Source organism: Heteronotia binoei, chromosome 3, assembly GCF_032191835.1.
Source record: "Heteronotia binoei isolate CCM8104 ecotype False Entrance Well chromosome 3, APGP_CSIRO_Hbin_v1, whole genome shotgun sequence".
In the NCBI taxonomy this organism is placed as follows: domain Eukaryota; kingdom Metazoa; phylum Chordata; class Lepidosauria; order Squamata; family Gekkonidae; genus Heteronotia; species Heteronotia binoei.
Window position 1 is genome coordinate 171,129,160 of NC_083225.1, and position 24,477 is coordinate 171,153,636.

The 24,477-nt window shown below is 44.7% G+C and overlaps 1 protein-coding gene across 1 annotated transcript in view; it reads left to right on the forward strand.

Moving 5' to 3' along the window:
- The first annotated feature begins 1,840 nt into the window (after positions 1-1,840).
- LOC132569134 (adipocyte plasma membrane-associated protein Hemomucin-like) overlaps positions 1,841-24,477 on the forward strand; it is a 33,407-nt gene continuing 10,770 nt past the window's right edge. The window contains exons 1-4 of the mRNA XM_060235317.1: positions 1,841-2,078; positions 17,372-17,416; positions 18,508-18,549; positions 20,544-20,561. Of these exons, the coding sequence (XP_060091300.1) occupies positions 2,003-2,078; positions 17,372-17,416; positions 18,508-18,549; positions 20,544-20,561 (181 nt within the window). The 5' untranslated portion in view covers positions 1,841-2,002. The remainder of the gene's footprint in view (positions 2,079-17,371; positions 17,417-18,507; positions 18,550-20,543; positions 20,562-24,477) is intronic.

Here is a 24,477-nt window from a genome sequence, read left to right on the forward strand (position 1 = left end):
AATGGGGGGGGAGCCAGCACAGAGCCCCATAGGCCAGTGCCTACTTGACCTAATTGTTAATCTGGCTCTGGCGGGGGGGGGGGGGGCAGGGAGTTGCCAACTGTTATAGAGTGGTGGTGGGGGAAACAAAGAGGGGAAGATGCATCACGTCAACACTGCAACCTCACTTCTGGCTAAACCCTGGAAGTGTTGTCTGTGTGACACTCCAGGATTCCACCAAAACAAGTTGGGTGGAATTCCAGAGTATTGCACTGATGTCACTTCTGGGCACACATGGCAGATGCCTATTTTGTATGTCGCCACCTCCTGCAACTAGCCCACACTAAAAACGACTATCACCTCCGTATACATATCCAGTCTACTCTTGCACAAGCCCAAAGCCACCATGCCAAGGTTTCTGTTTTTCTCCAAACTAACCAAACCCTTCTTTGTGGCTGGGCCTAATCAACTGAATGGTCACTCTTTGTGACTGTGGCACCCTGCCCTTGAATGCTATTTCATTGCTGCCCTTGCAATGAGAGGCGGTGAGCCCTCATTTGAGGTCATTAATTACACTGTTTACATGTCAGTTCCCAGGCACCCAGCCACAAAGGCGGCTAGAGCTGAGGTCTGGCTGAGCTGCAGCTGCTGGCTTTGAAGCATGACTGGGCGGGGGAAGACAGAATTCTCCCCACCCACCATGGGCCTTTGCACCAAGACAGCATCCCGTTTTAAAGTTGCCTTGATTCACACGTGCAAGAGAATTAGTTGCTAGAATAACAGGATCAGGTGGTGGCCCCCATCTTGGAATATTTCCCACGCTAAAACAAACAGCAAATCCTTGCAAGTAGAAAATGAGCATCAGACGCAAACTCTGGTCTTCAGTGCCAGTTTCCTTCTTTTCAGGCAGCACTTGGGGTTTTTTTAACCATCGGGAGCCCCGATTGCCAGCAAAGGGGTGGGATAAAAATCAAATTAAATATATCAAAAAAGGGGCCAATTCTGCACTAGCTCTTTAATCCTGGTTCATCTTTGACAGGGTTTTCAGGTATCCAGCTTGAGGTCGACTCAGCCTTCCGTCCTTCTGAGGTCGGTAAAATGAGTACCCAGCTTGCTGGGGGGAAAGTGTAGAAGACTGGGGAAGGCAATGGCAAACCACCCCGTAAAAAGTCTGCCGTGAAAACAACGTCATCCCAGAGTCAGAAACAACTGGCGCTTGCACAGGGGACCTTTCCTTTCCTATACTGAATCAGCCCCCTCAGTCCATCAAAGTCGGTATTGTCTACTCAAACTGGCAGCGGCTCTCCAGGGTCTCAAGCTGAGGTTTTTCACGCCTATTTGCCTGGACCTTTTTTAGTTGGAGATGCTAGGGATTGAACCTGGGACTTTCTGCTTGCCAAGCAGAGCCTCTACCACCGAGCCACCGTCCCTCCTTGAATTCTGAGATCATAGAAACCAGCTCTATAAGGTTATGATTCTACTGCAGAAAATCAGTTTGGGCTGAACCAGGATTAAAGGTCTAGGGCGGAAAATATCTTGATGTGGAGGAGGGGGGGGGGGGTCCTTTTCCCCGCTGGCACACTCGACCCCCCCCCATTTCCCCCTGGTAGGCGTAAAAACCAAGGAGGCAGCTTTGCACGCGGGACCTTGCGCGACCCACTTTCAAGAGCCCGCCGCTCCACATGCAAACCTGCTCTCGCTCTCCATCGAGCATTTGCAATGCAATGCAACCAGACCAGAGCAGCCGCTTCCTGAGCGCGCGGACCAATGGCGAGGCTCCCCGCTCGGGCCCTCCTCCCTCCCCCTCCCCACCCGTCCGCAGCCTCGCTCTGCCTGCTTCGTCACGTGGGAAGACAGCCCCGGGTCCTCCTCGCGGTAGCTGCCGCGCTTCCGTGCACAGGATCGCAGCAACGGCGTGAGATCGCTGCGGGGCAATTGCTGTTTCCCGTCGCTTGCTGCCCTTTCCCCCCCCCCCCTCTCTCCTCCAGCTGTCTTGGAAAGGATCTCGCCCCTCCTTTCAGCCATGAAACTCTTTGCTGGGCTTGCCTTCCCCGGGCTGTGGCTGGTGCTCCTGTCTTGCTGCTGTCGCGTGCAAGCGAGTAAGTAAATCTTGGGACGCGCACCCTCCTCCTCCTCCCGCCCTCCCCAAAAAGAGAAAAAGCTAAAAAGGGGGAAAGTTTTAACTTCCATTCGCCACCCACGTGTCAGATTATTTTTAAAAACTGTTGCTTTTGCAAACGAGTGGCTGCGCATAGCTGATCCGTTGCCCGTGTGGATCCGGAGGAGGGGGGGAGCCTACCTTTCGCAGCTGGGAAAGGGAGAGGCTCCGGTGGCATGGAAACTCATGCTGGAATCAGTCGTGCGACTGGCGTTTCGGGTGCTGCTAGGCTCGGGTTGAATCGTGGGGTTAAAAGGCGCATATGAAAACAGATCTCTGGCCATGTTGTGGTGTGTGTGGTGCCGCTGGCAACAAGGCGACGGGCAGCGGATCCCCGAGAATGCTCTGGATCTGAACATATTATTAACAGTTATATATTAATCTGAAGGACTTTGTTAGCGCGAAGTGAGGGGCGATCGTGTTGCATGTGGCTTGGGCCGAATTGTTGTTGGATTTTTTTTTTTTTGCAAGTTTTTGTTGCATATCGGTCTCATATAGACCCAGGAGCTGAGGTTTTGTTCACTGTTGTGGTGTCTCTGCGTTGGATTTATGACCAAGGTCTGTAAGTAGAATGTCTACACACACACACACGCCACCCCCACCCCACTCACATACTCCCTTTTTAAAGGGACTAAAATGAGACTGGAGAGTTGTTGCATTCTGGCCTTTGGCATCCTCTCCGGAGAAAGCTTGATTTGGCAATCTGGGGTTAAAAATCAAAGCATGGGCCAGATTGTGTAAACAAGGCATGGCATCCTGAGGCGAAACAGTTACTTGAAAGTAAATCTTGTTGAATTATAGAATCAACTCAGGCTACAGTCTTAACCCTTACTCTATCCTCGTTTTGCTACATTTTTTCCTTGTTTGAGATTTCCCAGTGAGACACTGAATGGGAAAATTGGGCTTCTAAGTCACTACAGGGCCTCCAGTGGCCTACTAAATTTTAATCAAGGCACTGCTTTTAGGGGGAAGAATTATCGTTATGATGTAACAGCTTGTGGGGAGGGGCCATGGTTCTCTGATACTACATCTGCCTGGCCTACAGAAGGTCCCAGATTCAATTCCCGGTATCTCCAGCTGAGAGGATCAGGTGGAAGTTCTCTGTTGGAGACCCTGGAGAGCTGCTGCTAGTCTGAGCAGATGATACTGATCTTAAGGACCAATGGTCTGTTTCAGCATAAGTCACCATCATGTGTGTCCAGGTGTAACCTATAAAGTAGGCTAAGAAAAAAAGTCCCTGACCTGACCTGTAATCTCATTTTTGAAGGAAGACAGGGGAAAGAAAAAGAAGAAAATGGAGGTCTGAGTAATAAGAATATTAGCAATTTTAACATACATGTATTCAAGTTGGTCTGTCTCTCTGCCTTTTTTAAAATCTTCCCCCTTTATGGGAGTTTAGGCTGCGGGGCAGTGACAGGTTCAAGGTCACAGCTGAGTGTCATGGCCGAACGAGGATTTGAAACCCTGATCTCCTTGGTCCAAACCCACCACACAATGCAGAGCACAGCACAGGCTGTTCTGTCAAGTTCAGTAAGAGAAACACTAGGCCTCAGTATACAACAAAGGGCAAGACAGGAAATCGCTGCTAGTGGTCAAAGGGGCCTTCTGAGACGCCTGTTTAGTCCCTGTTACCTACCTGACAACTCACACTGAGGTCACGTGCTGCATGCTTCTGAAGCATTGGTTGGTACCCATGTAGAGCATCCTTGAGATTGTTGTGTGGTTGTACCCTCAGAGTGGGTGCCCTCAACAATGCAGAAGTTGGCTTTTTCTCTTCAAGATAAGGCTGGGAGGTATGATTTTATACAAAACTATAGTGTGACATTTCAGGCTTTATGTTATCTCTCCCTGAGCTATGAATCTGCTTTTCTTACTCCCTTGGGAAAACAGAGGCGACTTGTTAAATGTTTAATAGAGAACAAATACTTCAGGCACCGCACGCCCGGTAGTACCATCCCCCTAAGATATATAGCTCTAGTCACTTCTGTAGTTCAGATTTAATTTGGAAACAGATCCAAACAGATGCACTGGAGCTAATTTATGGCCTCCTCTCGAGGACTGAACTAGTTATTATAGTAAACAATTGACTGCGGTTGCAGTGTGGTATAGCGGTTAAGAGTATCAAATTAGTATCTAGAAGACCCAGGTTCAAATCCCCACTCATGCCATGGAAGCTTGCTGAGTGACCTTCAGCCAATCACACCACACTCAGTCTAACCTACCTCACAGGGTTGTTGTGAGAATAAAATGAAGGAGAGCAGAATACTGTAAGCCGCTTTGGGCCCCCATTGGGGAGAAAGATGTGGTATAAATGAATGAAATAAATAAACAAAAACAGTCCCTACAAGTTCTCTGCTTTATAAAAGGTAGGGTGTGCACATCCTTGGATATTGTGTTTGTTACAAGCATTCAGCTGCGGAGCTGTAACTCAGTGGGAGAGTATCTACTTGGCATGCGGAAGGTCCCAGGTGCAGCCCCATTTAAAAGGATCAAGTGGTACATGATGTGAAAGACCTTTATCCAAGACCCTGGAGAGCCACTGTCAGGCAGAATATATAAGATTGATCTAGAGTTAGCATGATGTGGTGGTTAAGAGTGGTGGACTCTAATATGGTTTGATCCCCCCTCTCCTCCACATGGCACCTGCCAGGCGACTTTGGGCCAGCCACCATTCTCTCAGAACTCTCTCAGCCCCACCTGCCTCACAAGGTACCTGTTGCCAGGGAGGAAAGATGATTGTAAGCCACTTTGGGACTGAAGAGCTGCTGCCAGTCTGAGCAGACAATGGTCTGATTCAGTATAAGGCAGCACCATATGTGCCCAGGTGAAACTTATAAAAGCACCTTATAAAGATAAAGAAAAACAGTGTATAAAAACCTACACTCTTGAAGACCAGCAATCTGATTGTGTAGAAGGCAGATCTGTGTGTACAATAGTCCACTATTCAGTGACAGTGAGATGCGGTCAGTATCCAGTGGTCCTTGCCTAGCTTGGTCATTACAATGTACAGTATTTCTATTCACCTCACCTCTCTGCTATTGGCATCCAAAAGCGTAGTGGGATAATGTAGAATACCAAGCCGTGGTGAGAAGAAACCGGTGTTTTGAAAAGGAGACAGCGCATTTAGCAAGCACTAAGGGATGGGGTGGGGTTACAGCTTTGCGTCCATTGCAGCACCTCCCAAAAAGCTGGTTGTTTGAAATAATGTGGAGAACCTCAGCTTTCATTTGGGAAAGGAGCATTCAAGTCCTGATAGTCGAAAGATAAACACAAGTTTGCATGTGTTTAGACAGGTTTAAAAATAGAATGAGGCTTCCAAGTGGTATTTGTATCTCCTCATTCCCTGTCCCTCTGACTCCCATGCCTGTCCTAGACTTCCCATGTATTCCCTTTCTGCCCCAGTCCTCCTTTTCCTAACCTCAAGAACCGATTGGATCTGTCATAATCAAAATGCACGCTTGCATGACCATTCCTGACTTTTTGACAAGGAAGAAGAAGAGATTGGATTTATACCCTGCCCTTCACTCGGAGTCTCTCAGAGTGATTTACAATCTTCTTTCCCTTCCCCTCCCCACAACAGACACCCTGTGAGGTAGGAGAGAGCTCTGACAGAAATTGCTCTTGTGCAGAACAGCTCTGAGAGAGTTATGACTGGCCCAAGGTCACTTCAACAGGTGCATGTGAAGCAGTGAGGAATCAAACCTGGTTCTTCTATATAAGAGTCCACACACTTAACCACTGCACCAAACTGTCTTTCTAGTTGTTAGTTTTGTGTATTGGAAGAAGGCAGCTTGAGAACTCTTTGTACTGTGTCTTTCATTCACTCAGGAAATTATTAAGCCAAAGTTTTTATATAGTTTTGTTGTGATCATTGTTCTTGTACACTACTACATGCATTTGGGGATAAGGAATGTATAATTTTTTTTAAAAAAATAACATTTTTAATGCTCTGAAGAGATTTCTAGAGTGGCCAGAACTAATGGAGGTTAAAGTTCCTGAACTACGTAATGTGATAGATTTTGCTTGCCAAAAATACTTTCCTCTTTTACATGATTATATATTTATTAAAATATTTATAACCTAAACACTCAAGGCAGCTTGCACTATTAAAATACACAGAAAACAGTTAAAAATAGATAACTGTTGTGTGCCAGTGGTGTTCCTAAATTTGACATCTGCTAGTTGTTCCCTTTCTCAAGGCAGTCTGGTTGGAATCAACCAGGGCCCATGCTTTTCCCCTCATAACTCATTCTTTAATGAGCTCAAGGAGGTCTCTGTAGAGTGGTGGTCACAGCATTCATCTGTAACTTCCGGACTGTCTACGTGGAGCACATTGGAGTAGCCTTACCTAAATGTTATCAGAGCACACACCACAGTGGCAAGATCCTTCCCTTCCAGAAAGAGCAGCAGCTGGCTCACCAGAACCAAAGCTGGTGGAAGGCACCCCTGCTCATTTCTGCTGCCTGTTTGCCAAACTGGAGGTCCGAGTCCAGGCCACCCCCAAGCAACAAGCCCGCTCTTTAAGGGGAGCTCAATCCTACCCAAATAGGAGATTCCCAGTTCCTGGGTCAGACCTTCCGCCCCCAACAGTAGCAGCTGTGTTTTGTCAGGATTAAGTTTCAACTTGGTAGCCCTCATTCATCCTAAAACTGCCTGGAAGCACCTGTTCACGGTTTCCATAGCCATCCTGGGATCTTCTGGAAGCACAAGATAGAGCCAAGTGTTATCTGCATATTAGTAGTTGCTTAGCCCAAATCTCCAGGTGTCCTCTTTCAGAGACTTTAGATGATGACAATCAGGTCTCATTTTAGGCAGGAACCTCTAAATTTCATTGTGCTTTCTTTCTTTCTTACCTTCCCCCCCCAACCCCCCCCCTTGTTTCTGGGATCCATTGTTCAAACCCCCTGTGAGAATTTTGCAGAGCTCTTAAGATTTGACAACTTGTCTAATATTTCCCCCCACAAAAATGGGGAAATAACCAAAACATATCAAGCAAACAGATGGAAATCTTCATTGTGCCACTGTGGCCACCTAGGAGACATTAAGTTTAAAAGTACGATGGGAGTAAGGCTTTATTATGACAATTATAATTCAAATAAAATTGTGTTCAGTCAGGCTGCACAAATACAACAGATTCGTTCTCATTTCTGGTATTCTAACTACAGCCCCACTCCCCCTGCCTCCCTGCTTCCTTACCTGAAGAACTTTTCAGTTGTATTTGACAACTTCAGGGGGAAAAATTGGTTACATTTTAGATAGCTTCCTTTTTAAAAGAGTAACTCTTATCACTTATCACCAACTCTAATCACTTCCTCTGCAGATATGGTTTTATACTCCTATTATGGCTTCCGCTCCTGCATGCACTCAGCAATAAACATGCACAAGTAGGTTCACATCAGGGTGGATTTCATTTTAATCACGTTGATTTAAGTCATTGGTCAGGAAGACTCGATTTAATCATGGTTTTCTACATCAGTCTACTCTTCCTGGTTGCTAGAACATAAATGCATATTTACAACTCTGAGACGGATAGAGATTTCATTTTTAGAAAGCACACACTATACATTTTTAATTTATTTTGAAACTTTTCAGGATAGTTTATAGCCATATCAGAAAATGAAGATACAGGTTCACCGTTTAAGAACTGCATAACCAAATGTATCTTCTTGGCCAGCGGCTCCCCAACTTTTTTGAGCCTGCGGGCAAATTGGGAATTCTGACCGCAACAAAATAGCTACAGCAGGATGCAGAGCCAGCCAGAAAACAATTGCCACAGCTTAACTTCAGTAACATACTATAGTTCTTGTGCTGCAGTGCCAGTTGCTGCCAAAATAGCATTTAAAAAACTCCGCACAGCCAATCAGATATCCAATAGTCAATCAGAAGCCTTAGTAAGCCAAAGTCCTATCTGTCTCCATCCACTTCCTAAAAACACTTGGCGGGCACTAGAAAAAGGTGTTGCTGGGGACCTCTGTTCTGGATTGCACCTGTTGGGTAGTTGGAAAAGATTAACATAATTAATAATCTTTACAAAAATCTCTGGAATAAGATGGAACTGATGCCCTGATTCATGAATTACTGAAACCAGGGGTGGAATTCTAGCAGGAGCTCCTTTGCATATTAGGCCACACACCCCTGATGTAGCCAATCCTCCAAGAGTTTACAAGGCTTTTTTTTGCAAGCTCTTAGATGATTGGCTACATCAGGGGCATGTGGCCAAATATGTAAAGGAGCTTCTGCTAGAATTCCACCCCTGACTGAAACTCATTTCCAAAAACCTTTCTTAAACATTACATGAACATATTCTCATGTTTCAAAATTATAAGTAATAATCCCCATTCCATATCTTGGAGCTATAATGTATTGTAATGAAAAAAAACCATCTCAAGATAGATTGGAGTCCAGTACCACATTAAAAGACCAACAATATTTCTAGGTGATAAGCTTTTGAGACACAGCACTCCCTTCATGAGTCTGACGGGGAGGAAATCTAGTTTTAATTTTTAAAAAATCTGATTATTTTGATTTTTTAAAATGTATTTTTATTCATAATTGGCTGAGTTAGAACTGTGGTTTGAAGTTAAGGAACAAACTGGCCCATTTTATACGTCATAAAAATTGCAGTTATTTTTAAACCATGATTGGGGGAGAGATATGAGGACTTTGTGGCTAATTCCTGCCGTGAATAAAATAAAGCTTGTTTTTTGAGTCTGAATGTGTTAGATAACCTTTTAATTTTTTCGCTGTCAAGTAGCAGGTGACTTGTATGGTTTTAAGCAGGGCTTTTTTTGTAGCAGGAACTCCTTTGCATATGAGGCCACGTGCCCTTGATGTAGCCAATCCTCCTGGGGCTTACAGCAGACCCTGACTAAGAGCCCTGTAAGCTTTTGGAGGATTGGCTACATGGGGGGTGTAGCTCAATATGCAAAGGAGTTCCTGCTACAAAAAAAAGCCCTGAAAGGCAAGAGACATTCAGAGGTGGTTTGCCATTGCCTGCCTTTACATAGTAACCCTGGACTTTAGGGATGGTCTCCCTCCATTAGTGACCAGTGCCAGCCCTACGTAGCTTCCAGGATCTGACAAGTTCAGTCAATCCTGGGCTGTCCAAGCCAGGGCATACAGCCTAGTTGTTATAGAATAATGTAGCTTGATCTTACAGAGTGCTGTGAGGAGTTGCATCAACACTTTTTGTTCCTCTTCTTCATATGCAGGAAGGAAAGATCATGTGGTTCTTTGTTGGGCCAACACAACATGATGGGTAAAACCCCAAGCAGAGTACCAGGAAATTCCTGTTTTCATATCTTTCCCCAAATATGGGTGGTGGCTTTGGGCATTTCATCTTCAGTCCTCTGTAGCTGGCAATTTACAATATGAGGATACTCATCCTGATCTGCTTTATAGAGTTTTTATAAGAATTATTGTGATCAGTTATATGAATTGTTTTGAACATCCATCGTGAGTCTCAGTGGAGCAAGACAGGGAATAGATGAAGTAAAAAAAAAAAAAAACCCAAACCTATACATATCCTAAGAATTAGAACTGAGCATGAAATCACAAACCATTCTTACCAGCATCAAAACCCACCTCTTCTTGCTGTATGTCTTGTCTGAGGGTTGATGCAAATGAAGATGAAAATATTCCTCCATACAGGAAGCATCGACTGCTCATTCAGAATAGGCTTCGATTACTCTTGGTGGTGTAATTGTGTTCACTGTTGTGATCCCTGACTGACTAGGATCATCTGTGGGAGCATTCTGGGGTGTACCATTGCCTCTGTGGTATGGGTTCATTTGCCATCTATGACATTGGCACTCAGGCGTTTTGAACTGGCTGTCTAGCTTTGTCAGATCATCACTTTCAATTTGTGAGTGTTGGTTCACTGGAAGCTCTCCAGAAAGGAGAAAAGAAACCCTATTCCGGAAGTAGCTGTGCCAAAACAGCAACAGATTGGGAGCATTGATGAAAATGAAGATCTATGGGGGGAAAGTAAGCTTTCACACATTTATTTTTTATATAGCATGTAACTGTGATTTGTATATAGTTTTATGTAGGTAGCAGAACAAAGTCTGAGTGCACTGGCATCCTTAAGACCAACATAAGTTTTATACCTTGAACTGCACAAGCACAGTTCAAGGTATAAGACAAACAGTCACTGGACCTAACAGCATCTACACCATCTCAGGCTTATTCATATGCTCATTTTCTAACATCGTATATGCCATTAAATGCCAACAGTGCCCTTTGGTTCTCTACATAGGGCAAACAGGTCAAATTCTATGCCAAAGGATAAATGGATGCAAAGCTGACATCAAGAATCACAAGACTGAGAAACCTGTAGAACACTTTACCCTTCCAGGACATTCAGTGGGTGACCTCAGAGTAGCTGTTTTATGGCAAAGGAACTTCAGGAACAGACTATACATATGAGTTACAAGTCATTACAACACTCAGAACAATGGAATCCCCAGGACTTTAAAGGGATATTGGTTTCTTATCTCTTTCTCAATTTCCATTTTTGTTTCTGTCTCTTTCTTGACTCTAATTGGCCCTTCCTGGCAACTAACCTCCCCCCGCCCCCAGCCTCTCTTTTCCTACACAGAGGCAGGCAATTGCAAACCACCTCTGTTTGTCCCTTGCCTTGAAAACCCTGTGGGGTCACCGGAAGCCAGCTGCAACCTGACAACATTTTCTGCTTCCAGAATGAATCACACCTACTGAACTTCTCTCTTTCCCAACATTCTTGATGTCATAGGAGGTTACAGAAGAGGACTTGTGTTGGCAAGAACATTCTGGGAACACTTTCAATATTGGAAATTTCTTGCTGGAAGCCAACAAAGCAGTGAGGCCAGAGGAGAGAGAGAGATTTTTCAAATGCCATGCATGTTACCAAAGAACATTTGAGCTATTTCAAAAAGGGTCCATTAGAAATTGAGCTTAGGGCCTTGCAATTTCTATGCGCCCTACAGCAGCTGGCCACTGACCTTTCGCCAGGTCTCTGCGATAAAATCACAATATCACAGAATATTATGAAAGAAAGAAGGCATTGTGAATATGCAATATGTTATAGAAAGGAAAGGAGCCCTGTGGTGCAGAGTGGTAAAGCTGCAGTACTGCAGTTTAAGCTCTCTGCTCACGACCTGAGTTCAATCCCGGCGGAAGCTGGTTCAGGTAGACGGCTCAAGGTTGACTCAGCCTTCCATCCTTCTAAGGTCAGTAAAATGAGTACCCAGCTTGCTGGGGGGAAAGTGTAGATGACTGGGGAAGGCAATGGCAAAGCACCCCGTAAAAAGTCTACCATGAAAACATCGTGATGCAACGTCACCCCCGAGTTGGAAATGACTGGGACTTGCACAGGGGACTACCTTTACTTTTTTTTATAGAAAAGAAGGGAGCAAAGCTGTGTCTGTTGTATTCTAATTGGGGGACTAGTCACTTTTCCTGAGACATAACGAAAGGAGATGTCCCAGTTTCATGTTTAAAGTATGAATGCAGTACTTTATTGGACTGTTTTGGGTACCAGGTAACCAACTGCAAAGGAATCCAGGTCTCGTGTTTTTGATTGGAATTGCTATTTGACCGGTGTGTGTGAGAATCAGTAACTTAGAGTTTAAACTGCAGAAATCAGAAGGTAATAGCTTTACATGGCCTGAAGCTTCTGTGCTAATTATTGTGACTCAAACTGCTGCTAAAGCAAGAGGTGGTTCAAAAGTTGACTACTCTAGCCTTTACTTCGTAGGAAAATAATGTGTCAGTTGCAGCTGTCAACATGAAGTTTGTGTGTTGGGGCGGAAGTCATGTCTGTTGAATGTCTATCTGTTGTGCACAGTATTAAAGGCATAAACCCCAGTTTTAAAAATGGTAATGATTGTAAGGAGGCTGCGAGTAGGGAAGCCATGGGCAAGTTTTGGTGTGGGGGACAGATGGGAGTTGTTTCCTTGCTAATAGGTCCGCCAGCAAGGAGCATTCAGGGTTACATTTCCAGCCACATTTGTTTTTTTTCTTTACAGCTGCCTTCTTGCACAGGCTTTGTGTATCTGCTTCTCTTATCTCCCTCTTTTCCTCTTTTCTTTGTCTGCTTTATCCTTACTGGCACAGAGAATGTCTCCCACCTTGGCAGACATCCGGGCAGCAAAGGCCACAGAGTTCCCCTGGACACAAGTTAAAATGGTGTAACACTACAGGAGAGAAATTGACCCATAGCAAACATAGTCCCTCTTGCTGCAAGCTTCTAGCTGCATTCTGATGGGGTAATCTTTGTAAGGAACGCTCATTGATTCTGCTAGACATGCTCAGTAAGAAATCCTGGTTGTCTCACTCTCTGTCCCATTTTTCCTCTGCTATATCCGTGGTCCATCATCTGCGCTATTTAAAAAACAAGCAAACAACAACCCCCCCCCCACCCATGTTGAGAGAATTCAGATGCCAACAAATCAAACTCAATAGAAGATGTGGTTAGCAAACCAACTACAGTTTCCAGTTTGAAATCCCGGTGTGGTACAAACCAACAAAGTCTTGGTTTGTTAGACCATCAGCTTTCAGTGATGTGGTCTGAGCGGAGGACTCGGGATCTAGGCAAACCAGGTTCAAATCCCTGTTCAGGTTCATTGGTTATCACATGGACCAGTTATTTCCTCTCTATCTAATCTACCTCAGAGGGTTGTTTGGGGGGCATCATGAAGGAATGGTGCTCTGTGAAGAAATGCCCCCTCCCCCGAGTTTTAAAAGTCATTTCTTTCTCTTCTCTCTGGAAGGTCAGGAGGCTAAGTCAGTTGTATGCCAGTTCACAGTTGTAGATATGCTATGGCCAGGTAGGAAATTTATCTGAGGGTTTTGGTGCTAGAAAGCCTCCATGTGATTCCTGGAGATTTCCCAGAATGTCTTCCAGCAGAGCTCCCAGAATGCACCTGTGTGTCCCAGGATGCACTTTGTGACCTGGGTGGAGCAGGTCAAAGGGGTGAAGGGAATGCTGTAAAGAGGGTAGAGACAGAGAATTAACAAAACATCTGCAGGGGGAAGGTGGGGGCTCTTCTCCTGGGGATGCTGAGGTGGAGACCAATGTTCCCTCTAAGCTGTGGAATCTTGTGAGTGAAAATTCTACTTTATGAACCACTGGCATTAAATTTGTGAGCTACTGTACACATTAGCTTGATCTGAGGCCATTTTCCCTGAGCTAAGACAAAAATGTGTGAGCCGGAGGCTAAAAAAGTGAGCTGGCTCACACTGACTCAGCTTAGAGGGAACACTGGTGGGGACATCTCTGAGATCTGCTCTGCCAGCAGGCAGCCGTCTCTTTTCCCTGGACATGTGGCCGTCCAGGTAAAATGGAACAACAAGGGAACCATCTTGCAACTTTGTAAGCTTTAAATGCCTGCTCTAGTCCTACCATCTAGCCGGAGCATGTGTATAAACCAGGGACACAAGAAACGTGTTTATTCCCAATTTCTTTTGTTGCTGTTTGCTGATCTGGTGTTGTGCTAAAGTATGCTTGTAAACTTTTTCTCTTTTTAATAAATATTTTGATCCATTGATGGTGGCAGTGAATCTCTGTACCACATCCTGCACCGGCCACTTTTGGACATTTGCAAGACACACACACACACACCCCAGGGAGAAGGAAAGCACCCAGGATGCAAGTGGCCAACTCTTTAGGGGAATCCCAAAGCTGCATTTAGTTTCTGTGGCAACCTGATACTGGGTAGCAGGAGACCTTTAGGCCAGGCCTCAGAACTAGGAAAAGGAATTGAGAATCCTGTTCATCTCAGTCAGGACCCCTGAAATGAACAGGTGGTGGCAGTGAATACCCTAGTGGAAGGAAGAGGAATAGCTCCCCTCTAGGAGGTTGCAACCCAGCAGAGTGTGTGGGCAGAGCAGGGTCTGCAAGTCTACCGGGCCTCTCCCATCACAAGCAGTATATATGCTGCCCTGCACTTCCTGGTAAAAGGGCAGGAGAAAAATGTGCTAGATTGCTGTTTTACCTATCTATCTGGGCTTTGATTGTGTCCCAGTTTGTTATGATGTCCAAGCACAGTGTTTAAATCAGAGTTGCAGAGGCTGCTTTCTTGATAAGAGCAGTGGAGGCAGATAGCTACGTTTCCACCTACCGGTTGCATGGTGTAGGTGGAATTTGGAAGAGTGCTATTTGCTGAATCACTTGAAGCTCTGATTCGCAAAAGCTCATGCAAGAATAAAGGTTGTTAGTCTTTAAAGTGCCACTGGACTTCTGTTTAATTTTTGTACGATAGATCAGAGGTCCCCAGCATTGCACCCAAAGGTGCCGTGTTTCCTGCTAACATCTTTCCATGTGCTCACCAAGTGTTTTTAGAAAAATGAGTTGGTCTTGTGGGGGGGTGCTCCTGCCATGCAGGACTTGTAACTGGCCACTGGAAATCTGATTGGCACATCATTTTTGTTTGTTTTATTCTGTCCATACTTCTCGTACTTAATTCTCTTTTCTTGTTCTTGGACTTCCTTTGTGTGTTTGGCTACACTTGGGTCAGAATGCCACAGGTGCTCATAGGTTCAAAAAGGTCAGGGGCCCTTGCAATAGAATGATATGGCGGCCCCTTTGGGATTTTCAGAATCTGCCAAACTGTTTCTCAAGCAAGAAGACACCTTTTGAAGTCTGATGAATATATGAAGTCTGATGAATATAAAGGCCAATCCTGAGCAAATTTTTACTTGTGAGTAGGTACCAGTGATAGTGGGACTGACCTACTCCGTCTGGGCTTTTCAGGGTTGTGTTTCCTGGGTGGCTTTCATTCCATGTGTATACAGCATCCGTTCACAGTGTGTGGTAGTAGTTAGAAAGGTGTGATTTAGCAGTGTGGATGAACAAGGTCTTGGGGTACGGATGGACCGTAAGTTAAATATAAGCAGCCAGTGTGATGCAGCAACAAAAATGGCTAATACAATCTTAGGGTGATTCAACAGAGGCATAACATCTACATCACAAGATGTCCTAGTCCCGCTGTACACTGCATTGGTCAGGCCACACCTGGAGTATTGTGTCCTGTTCTGGAGGTCTCCCTTCAAAAAGATGTGGACAGAATGGAGCGGGTACAGAGGAGGCCTGGAGACCAAGCCCTATAAGGAAAGGCTGAGGGACTTTGGAATGTTTGGTCTGGAGAAGAGGAGGTTGAGGAGGGACATGATTGCTCTCTTTAAGTAGTCAAAGGGCTATCACTTAGAGGAGGGTGGGGAGCTGTTCCTGTTGACAGCAGAGGATAGGACTTGCAATAATGGGTTCCTGAGGACTGGAAGGTAACAAATGTCACCCCCATCTTTAAAAAGGGTTCCAGAGGAGATCTGGGAAACTACAGGCCAGTCAGTCTGACTTAAATACCGGAAAAGTTGGTAGAAACCATTATCAAGGACAGAATGAGTAGGCACATTGATGAACACGAGTTATTGAGGAAGACTCAGCATGGGTTCTGTAAGGGAAGATCTTGCCTCACTAACCTGTTACATTTCTTTGAGGGGGTGAACAAACATGTGGACAAAGGAGACCCCGATAGATATTGTTTATCTTGACTTCCAGAAAGCTTTTGATAAAGTTTCTCATCAAAGGCTCCTTGGTAAGCTCGAGAGTCATACAGTAAAAGGACAGGTCCTCTTGTGGATCAAAACTGGCTAATTAATAGGAAGCAGAGAGTGAGTATAAATGGGCAGTCTTTGCAGTGGAGGACGGTAAGCAGTGGAGTGCCACAGGGCTCAGTACTGGGTCCCATGCTCTTTAACTTGTTCATAAATGATTTGGAGTTGAGAGTAAGCAGTGAAGTGGCCAAGTTTGCAGATGACACTAAATTGTTCCGGGTGGTAAGAACCAGAGAGGATTGTGAGGAACTCCAAAGGGATCTGTTGAGGCTGGGTGAGTGGGCGTCAACGTGGCAGATGAGGTTCAATGTGGCCAAGTGCAAAGTAATGCACATTGGGTCCAAAAATCCGAGCTACAAATACAAGTTGATGGGGTGTGAACTGTCAGAGACTGACCATGAGAGAGATCTTGGGGTCGTGGTAGATAACTCACTGAAAATGTCAAGACAATGTGCGATTGCAATAAAAAAGGCCAACGCCATGCTGGGAATTATTAGGAGGGGAATTGAAAACAAATCAGCCAGTAGCATAATGCCCCTGTATAAATCGATGGTGCGGTCTCATTTGGAATACTGTGTGCAATTCTGGTTAACGTACCTCAAAAAGGATATTATAGTATTGGAAAAAGTGCAGAAAAGGGCAACTTGAATGATTAAAGGTTTGGAACACTTTCCCTAAGAAAGGTTAAAACGCTTGGGGCTCTTTAGCTTGGAGAAACGTCGACTACGGGGTGACATGATAGAGGTTTACAAGATTATGCATGGGATGGAGAAGGTAGAGAAAGAAGTCCTTTTCTCCCTTTCTCACAATACAAGAACTCGTGGGCATTCAATGAAATTGCTGAGCAATCGGGTTAGAACGGATAAAAGGAGGTACTTCTTCACCCAAAGCGTGATTAACATTTGGAATTCACTGCCACAGGAGGTGGCGGCGGCTACAAGCATAGCCAGCTTCAAGTGGGGGTTAGATGAAAATATGGAACAGAGGTCCATCAGTGGCTATTAGCCACAGTGTGTATATATATGTGTGTGTGTGTGTATGTATACACACACACACAATTTTTGGCCACTGTGTGACACAGAGTGTTGGACTGGATGGGCCATTGGCCTGATCCAACATGGCTTCTCTTATGTTCTTATGTTAAATTAAAGGCAGGAAGGTACTGGCTGGGTATTAGGAAAAACTTACTTACGGTCAAAGTTGTTAAGCAATGTAATCAGCTCCCTAGGGAGGTGGCGAGCTCCCCCTCACTGGCAGTCTTTTAAGCAGTGGCTGGACAAACACTTGTTAGGGATGCTCTGGGCTGATCCTGTATTGAGCAGGGGGTTAGGCTAGGTGGCCTGTATTGCCCCTTTGAACTGTTGCGATTCTATGATTTGTGGCCTTATATTATACCAAAAATACTGTAATATGGGAGCAGAGCTCCCCAGGAAATTATTTGCATGGTGAATGTACAAGCTGTGTGCCTCTTTATTAAAATTTCTGTAAGGATGCTGCATGACTACATAGAAATTTTTATGAGTGTGAAGGTTTGTAGCACTGAATTTTTATTTTACTCAATTTGTAGCCCGCCTTTCTCACAAAGCAGGCTCAGAATGAAAATGTAGTGCAAATATTTATCAGATTGTGTGTGTGTTTCAGATGGCCAAGCAGTTGACCCTGTTTCTACCATTTCCAATGGAACAAGTAAGTTCAGCTTAGCTGTTTCCCCCCTCTCTATTGCAATACAATGAAAAGCCTTGCATCAGCAGCTTCCAAAGGCAAATATAAAAGCTGGTTGGTTGGTTTTTTCTCCTCAGCAGCTCAAGGGGTGATCAGACTTGTTGTGGATCATGTTTACATACATGTCATTGGTTAACAAATCGAGTGCAAACCCTAGTTAGAAATCATTGCTGGGACTCACCGCTTAGGTCTGTGTGCATTTCACACAAAGGGACAAACTTGTGGTTTTGTTGTTGTTTTGGGGGTGGTAGTTTTTTGGGAGGAGGGGTTCCACCTGATGTGATCCTGACAGTGCCATTTTAAGCAGATTTACACACACATCTAATTCCTTCATTAAAATTTCCGTAGGGACACTCCTCTAGCTACCAGTTGAGTACCAGATCCACTTTAAGGTTCTGGTTCTGACATTTAAAGCCTTACATGACCTGGGACCGCCATACCTCTGGGACCGCCTCTCCCCATATGTGCCCCGGAGATCATTATGATCTACCTCACAGTATCTGTTGACCATACCTGGCCCAAAGGATATCTGTCGTGCCTCAACCAGGGCCGGGGCTTTTTTTCGGCCTTGTCCCCGGCCTGGTTGAATCAGCTCCCTGCAGACATACAGGCCCTACCTGATCTACTACCTTTTTGTAGGGCCTGTAAGATGGAGCTATTCTGCAGGCCCTTTGGTTCAGGCTGTGGGTGCCCAAATTCCGTCTACTTGGCCTTCCTAGCTGTGACGCTGTTCCTCTGATAATGCCATCTTCAGGCCTATAGCTACATTGATACGCTGAACATACCCAATTAGAACTGCCACCTACCCTGTTGTGTTATTGTTTTAATGGTTTTATTACATTGCTTTAGTGGTTTTAATATGTATGTATTGATTGTGACTTAAATGATGTTGTTCCCCACTCTGAGCCCACTCACGGGAAAGGGCGGGATATAAGTCAACTAAATAAATAAATACGTAAATAAAAATGACTACATAGAGATTGTTATGAGCGTGAAGGTTTGTGGCATTGAATGAAAATGTAGTGCAGTTATTTATTACAATGTGTCTGTTTCAGATGACCAAGCAGACCCCCCTGTTCCTGCTTCCAAGGGAATAAGTAAGTCTCAGCTCAGCCATTTTGCTCTCTCTGCTGCAATACTGTGTGTGTGTGTGTTTGCACCAGATGTAATCCCCAACAGTGCCATCCTAAGCCACTTTTCACCCCTGTAATTCCATTGAAGTCAGGGGACTTAGAACGGTATAACATTTCCTATAACTTCAACATTCCAGGTGCCACTTGTTTTGAAGGCTAGTGGCGCTGTGTGTACAGGTATCCCCATGATTCTGTATTCTAGCACAGTACAAATACAGGAGGCAAAACACAGCTGTGGGGCAGGAGTGGAGAGCTGATCTGCCAAAACCAAGAGTGAAATGGAGGCACCTGAGCACGGGAATGAACAGGAGCACATCCTGTTCTTTCCCTTCCCTCCTCAAAGGCAAGATGGGTGGGAAGAAACAGGCCAGACTGCCAGGAGGAGAAAGTACTTTCCAGCTTTTTAGCACCAGCCAAGCTCCAGTACTTAATGTAACCAAAGATACACCAAGGCAACATGGGAAGAGTGCACATACAAATAAAGACTGTTATCCAGTTCCTTATCTAAGAAGGCAGCCATGTGAAACAGGAAGACTGCAAAATAACAGAATAGAGTCCTGTGGATGTAGAATGGACTGTACCATTTGAAATGAGGAGGGCAAGTCACAGTTCCAATGCTCCCCTTTTCCTCGATTTAAAAATTGCCTACAGCTAAACAGATCACGTGAGAGAGGGGAGTTCTTTTCATCTTGTGTAATTTTCATGGAACTTTTTAACATAGGGGGACTTCGAAAAATGTAATCGTCCGTCATCTGAACTAGTACAGTCCATTCTGTCCGCCTCAGCAGTTTGCCCCTTCTATTCATCTGCATGTGGGAGACAGGTCTCAGACTGAATTACCACAAGGCCCAAGAAGTATAGTCCATCATGGAACAACCATTTGAAGCCACTCAGCAGTCCGCCTCTGTCTGTCATATTATTATGTACGTGTGCTGAACCCAACAAACTCGACAGAATTCCACCCTTGTCTCAGACTTGCAGTGCCTTCTAAAACCATCTTTTGAACTACAAGCCAAATTGAATACACCTTCCCAATGCTGACGCGCTTATACCCACCCACACCTTGAACTTCCCTTTCCTGTGACAATTCAACACAGCGTTGATGCGCCTGCCCTTTTGCACTTCCCCATGGCTCCTACACACTCCTTTACTATCCAGTTTGCAAAACATCCATTTCCAGGGCTCATATTTTGTGTCTTTTCTTTAGGTTTATTTGATTTATATCCCACCCTCCCTGCCGAAGCAGGCTCATGACCAACTGGTCTGTGAGTGTTAATTGCTTATGACCAATTGGTCTGTGAGCGTTAATAAATAGAATGGGGTGAGTTTGCTCGGTGGGGTGTACAGGTGGGAATTAATTTCTGATATGCAGAAAGCTAATGATGTTTATCCTGGCTCTGCTGTTCAGAGTAACCTGCATGGGGGGTGGGGTGAACCTTGGAATCTCTTCTCAGAGCAGTTTGGACATTTAAAGGATTGAAGTGATAGAGCTTTCCATGCGTCCCCAACTCAATGAAATTCACAACATTAAACTGACTCATTTTTACTATTCAGCGGAAGTTCTGTTGTTCTTTTAAAAACACTGCACCCTTTCAAAACGGCCGCCCCTAATGCACACCTGATCCAAAACGCTGGGGAAGTCAACAGGGATCATTTCAGCTAACTGAGAAGTCTTTTGTTTGGAAGGGATGTTGGTCCAAACATATCGCTGCAGTTTGGATCTAGAACAAAGGCACAGAAGGCAACAACGTGCTTGGGTGTTTCATCATGGATTAATTATCTGCTTGGAAGGAACTGCAGCTGGGCATTTCGCCACGTGCAAGTTCAAACAACAGGCTGGGCAGGTTATCATTTCTATGCATTTTGCAAGCAGGACAGAGTTGCCTTTTTAAAAAATCAAAAGAGGCTGAGGAGGAAATCAGATCTCATTTCTTTTTTCCTGTCTTCTTTTTTTTCAGATCACACAAGTACAGCACGTGAGTTTCAGCTTTTAAATGCCTCCCCTACCCTACTGCTTTCATATGGTTTAATTTTGTTGCTGTGGACTGTTTCATATAAAATCAGGTGGTCCGCTAGTGGAATTGTGGCATTCTTTGGGAATGTTGAGTTTCACCAAACCCTGAAAGAATACCCTAGGTCAATATTTATGCTTCTGTTTTTATCTCTGCCTGTTCATCACTACAACTGGAGCCGCTGTCTTAAACCGAAACTTTCTTACGCGTATTCATGGGGGGGGGGGTGGAGCTCATGAATGTGGCCACGCCCCCTCCATGCCCTGCTGTGCAAGACCGTTTGCACTGCCAAGTCATTCCACCACATGGAGAAGTTTCAAAACATCCAAATTGGCCAATACTAATGTAGATCTAACAGCGTGACTTCTGCTGGATTTAAAATCCTTTTTTTTTAAAGGAACATGGAAGCTCTGCAGAAAACAAAGCATATAGCAATATTTCCCCCTTTTTAGAGGGTTCACATATCAGCATTTAAAATCTGGTCTGCGTGTGTGTTTTACTTATTTGTATGTTTCATTCATGCTGTGCAAAGGACCTGAGCATCCCAGTTGTTAGTAGGTGAGTACAGCAAGGAAAGGACCCCATGACAATGAAACCTTAGCTAATGTTGTTTTGTTTTTTTTTTAAACTGTAAATTGGAGGGAATGACATGCTCTCTTGTCTGAAGTGAGGGATGAGTTGAATAAAACATTTGGGGCGGCGGGAATACCTGTGGTTTCATTTCTAAAGCCACCAGTCCTATACTCACTGTGTACCAAGCTTAACTGTTACCCACCGTTTTCTTTTTCTAAAGGCTTACTGCAAAATTATTGTTATTTATATTCAACTTATATCCTACTCCTTTCCCTGCTGGGTAGGGCTTAGGTAGTAGAACTGTGTCGCTGCAGGTTTTTTGTTTCCATTTCTCCTTTTCCCTCCTTTCTGCTGTATTTATTCTCCCTGGTCGATACTGCACAGTGAGGATTCCCCGTGTTGTTCTCATTGCTGGTGCAAATGTAGAGGCATTGAAACTGGAAGAGGAACTTCCACAAGGGACTTTTTTTGCAGTCCTTCCTCTGTCAGGCACCAAAAAGAATCATCAATTGCTGTAGTGTTATAGCCAGTACTTTTTTTTAGTAGAAAAAGCCCAACAGGAACTCATTTGGATATTAGGCCACACCCCCTGATACCAAGCCAGCCAGAATTGCATTCCTATGGATTCCTGCTCATAAAAAGCCCTAGTATACCCTTGACCAAAGGACAGTATACTCCTTCTATCTGGGATGGTCGTCCTCTTCCACCAAACGTGCAGCTTCAGGAGGGACACACATGGAGCGGTGAGGGAGGTAGGGGACACCCGCCTATCCAGCTAGATCAGCCAAATCAACCCTGGTGATCAATGGGGAGACAGATGTCACAGCCAGATCTCCCTCACATCCGAAAAGCCCTGGTTATAGCAAATACTATTTGTTTAAGAACCCCTAAGAGTTCCAGTGACAACATCAGGGAAAACAGCAGCTGTGTGGTGCTGACGGCAGGAAGGTGGCACCCCCTCCCCTTTGACTCAGTGCTTCACCCCCTCCCCTTTGACTCAATGCTTCACATGCAGAAGGCCCCAAGTTCAATCCCCAGCATCTCCAGTTAAAGAGAGATGTGAAAGACCTCCAGCTGAGTCCCTGGAGAGCTGCTGCCAGTCTAAGTAGATGATATAGAACTTGATGGACCAGTGGTCTGATTCAGTATAAAAGCAGTTTCATGTGATATGGGTGAGATCTTTAGAAAAATGGGTGCCTTGCCATCCAGATGCATAAATGCAATTGTATGACACTCTTCCCCAAAAAATTGTAGCAAAGCAGGTTTGGGAAAGAACATACTGCGGACAGGAAGGGATGGTTGGAACACAGAATGCAACATCACGTGGATGCTCTTTAAAAAAACAGCATTCCCGTTTTGACATCTAGGCAGAGCAAAACCTTCTTCAAAGAAAGGTTCTGTTTAAAGCCAGACTTCTCAGAATGAAGAAATACAAGAAAAACCTAAGAAGAATGTGAAACTACTTCATACATTTAAAAATTCTTGCATGGAAAGAATTTAGGGGAGTCCATTGGTCATTGGGGATTGGTAGACAAAACCTCAAATTGGTATGATAGCTTCACATATTTATAGGAATGGCTTTTCCCCATCTCTGTTTCTGCTTGCTGGGAAGGCTTCACCCTCTGAATTTCTATTTCCTATTCAACTGTTAAGATTGAAGCAGCTGTCAGAGAAAATGTGGACAGCCTTGGTGTAGTACATGCATTGCTCTGCATGTACAGTTGAGACATGACTTCTTGGCACACCTCTGTGCTGCAAGAAACTTGCCCACAATGCCCAGCTTCCTGCCAATTCCTACCCGGCAGTGTGGCAGTTTTATAATACATACACTAATTATTATAGAGGGCAGTTTACAGGAAACAGTAAAACATTAGACTGAATTATTTTGTTCATTTTTAGAGCATTTCTGATCTGTCTTGGAAGCAAAGTTCTTGTTGACAAATTCAGCACTTTGAGAGAATGCTATCTAAAAACGTTTAGTTTCTGGCTCCCTTTCTCTTTCCTACATATTTATGCTTGTTGAGTCCAACTTGGCAATGGTTGTTAGGGGAGAAGGAGATGACTGAGATGCAACCTAGAGATTATTACTTCCACAAGTTTGACGCAAGGATTTGAAGCGATGCTGCAGCTTCCAATCCCCATGGCAACTTGTATATAAAAAGCAGAGATAGACTTGATTCTGACCAGGACAGCAGTTTGGGGGGGCGGGCGGAAGAGGAGCTCTTTCCTCTCTCCCCCATTGGTTAATTTTGGCAACTGAAATGACCAGGGGCCTGCAGGGTGGATATTGGTCACAGCTTCGTGAAAGTGTACTCCTGCAGCCCCTGAGTTCTTTTGGCTGACAGAAACTGTGAGGGTGGGGGGGGGTGGAGGCAGGAGCCCTGCTTATCCGCACACCATTGTCTCAATCAAAAGTATCAGAAGGACAAGAAATTGGTGGAGAAACCATGGCCACCTGATCTGTTTCATTGGGAAAATTAAAGTTCAGTCATATTCTCAGTTGGGGCTAGGCCAGTTTGGTCTCATGGACTAATACTTGCATTTAGATCAAGGCACCTGATTGGCTGTGCTGGGCCAAGTCCCTGTCTCTCAGCTTGACCCACTGAGCTGGATTCTTTATGAGGATACAAACTCAGGGCTTTTTTTTTTGCAGTAAGAATCCTTTGCATATTAGGCCACACCCCCTGATCTAGCCAATCCTCCTGGAGTTTACAGTAGGCCCTGTACTAAGAGCTCTTGGAGGATTGGCTACGTCGGGTGTGTGGCCTAATATGCAAAGGAGTTCCTACTACAAAAAAAGTCCTGTACATACTGAGGGAAATATGGTACCGTGTGTTCCTTGGAGCAGAGGTGGGCTAAAGGGTTGGATCCAATGAGCTTTTCTGCTGGTGAAAAAAGAAAGGAAGGGTTGTTTTGACTCCTAGGAAATTAGGAGGACTACATTTAGAAAAGTCAGGTGAGTTAGGGGCTGCAGTAAAAAGGGAAATTGGGGGGAAAGTAAAAACTGGCTAGATCCAGCCCATTGCCAATAATAATAGTTCTGTTTGTTATCTTCTGTAAGAAATTCAGTACTTGCTTTAAAGCATTCCCTTACCTTTCCCTAACTGAATTGCTAATTCAAAAAGAACAGGTATTCCAAGGAGTTTCTTCTATATTTATCATTATTTCTAACAATCGTCTTGCAATCTGTGGAAGTGTTCTCCAATTTGCAGTCTCCCTCAGAGGTGATTCACAAGGGAGTGGTGGATTTTTCAACTCTTGCAATAAATTCTGGGGCCTGTAGGAAAGTAAGTCAATTAATGTGTCA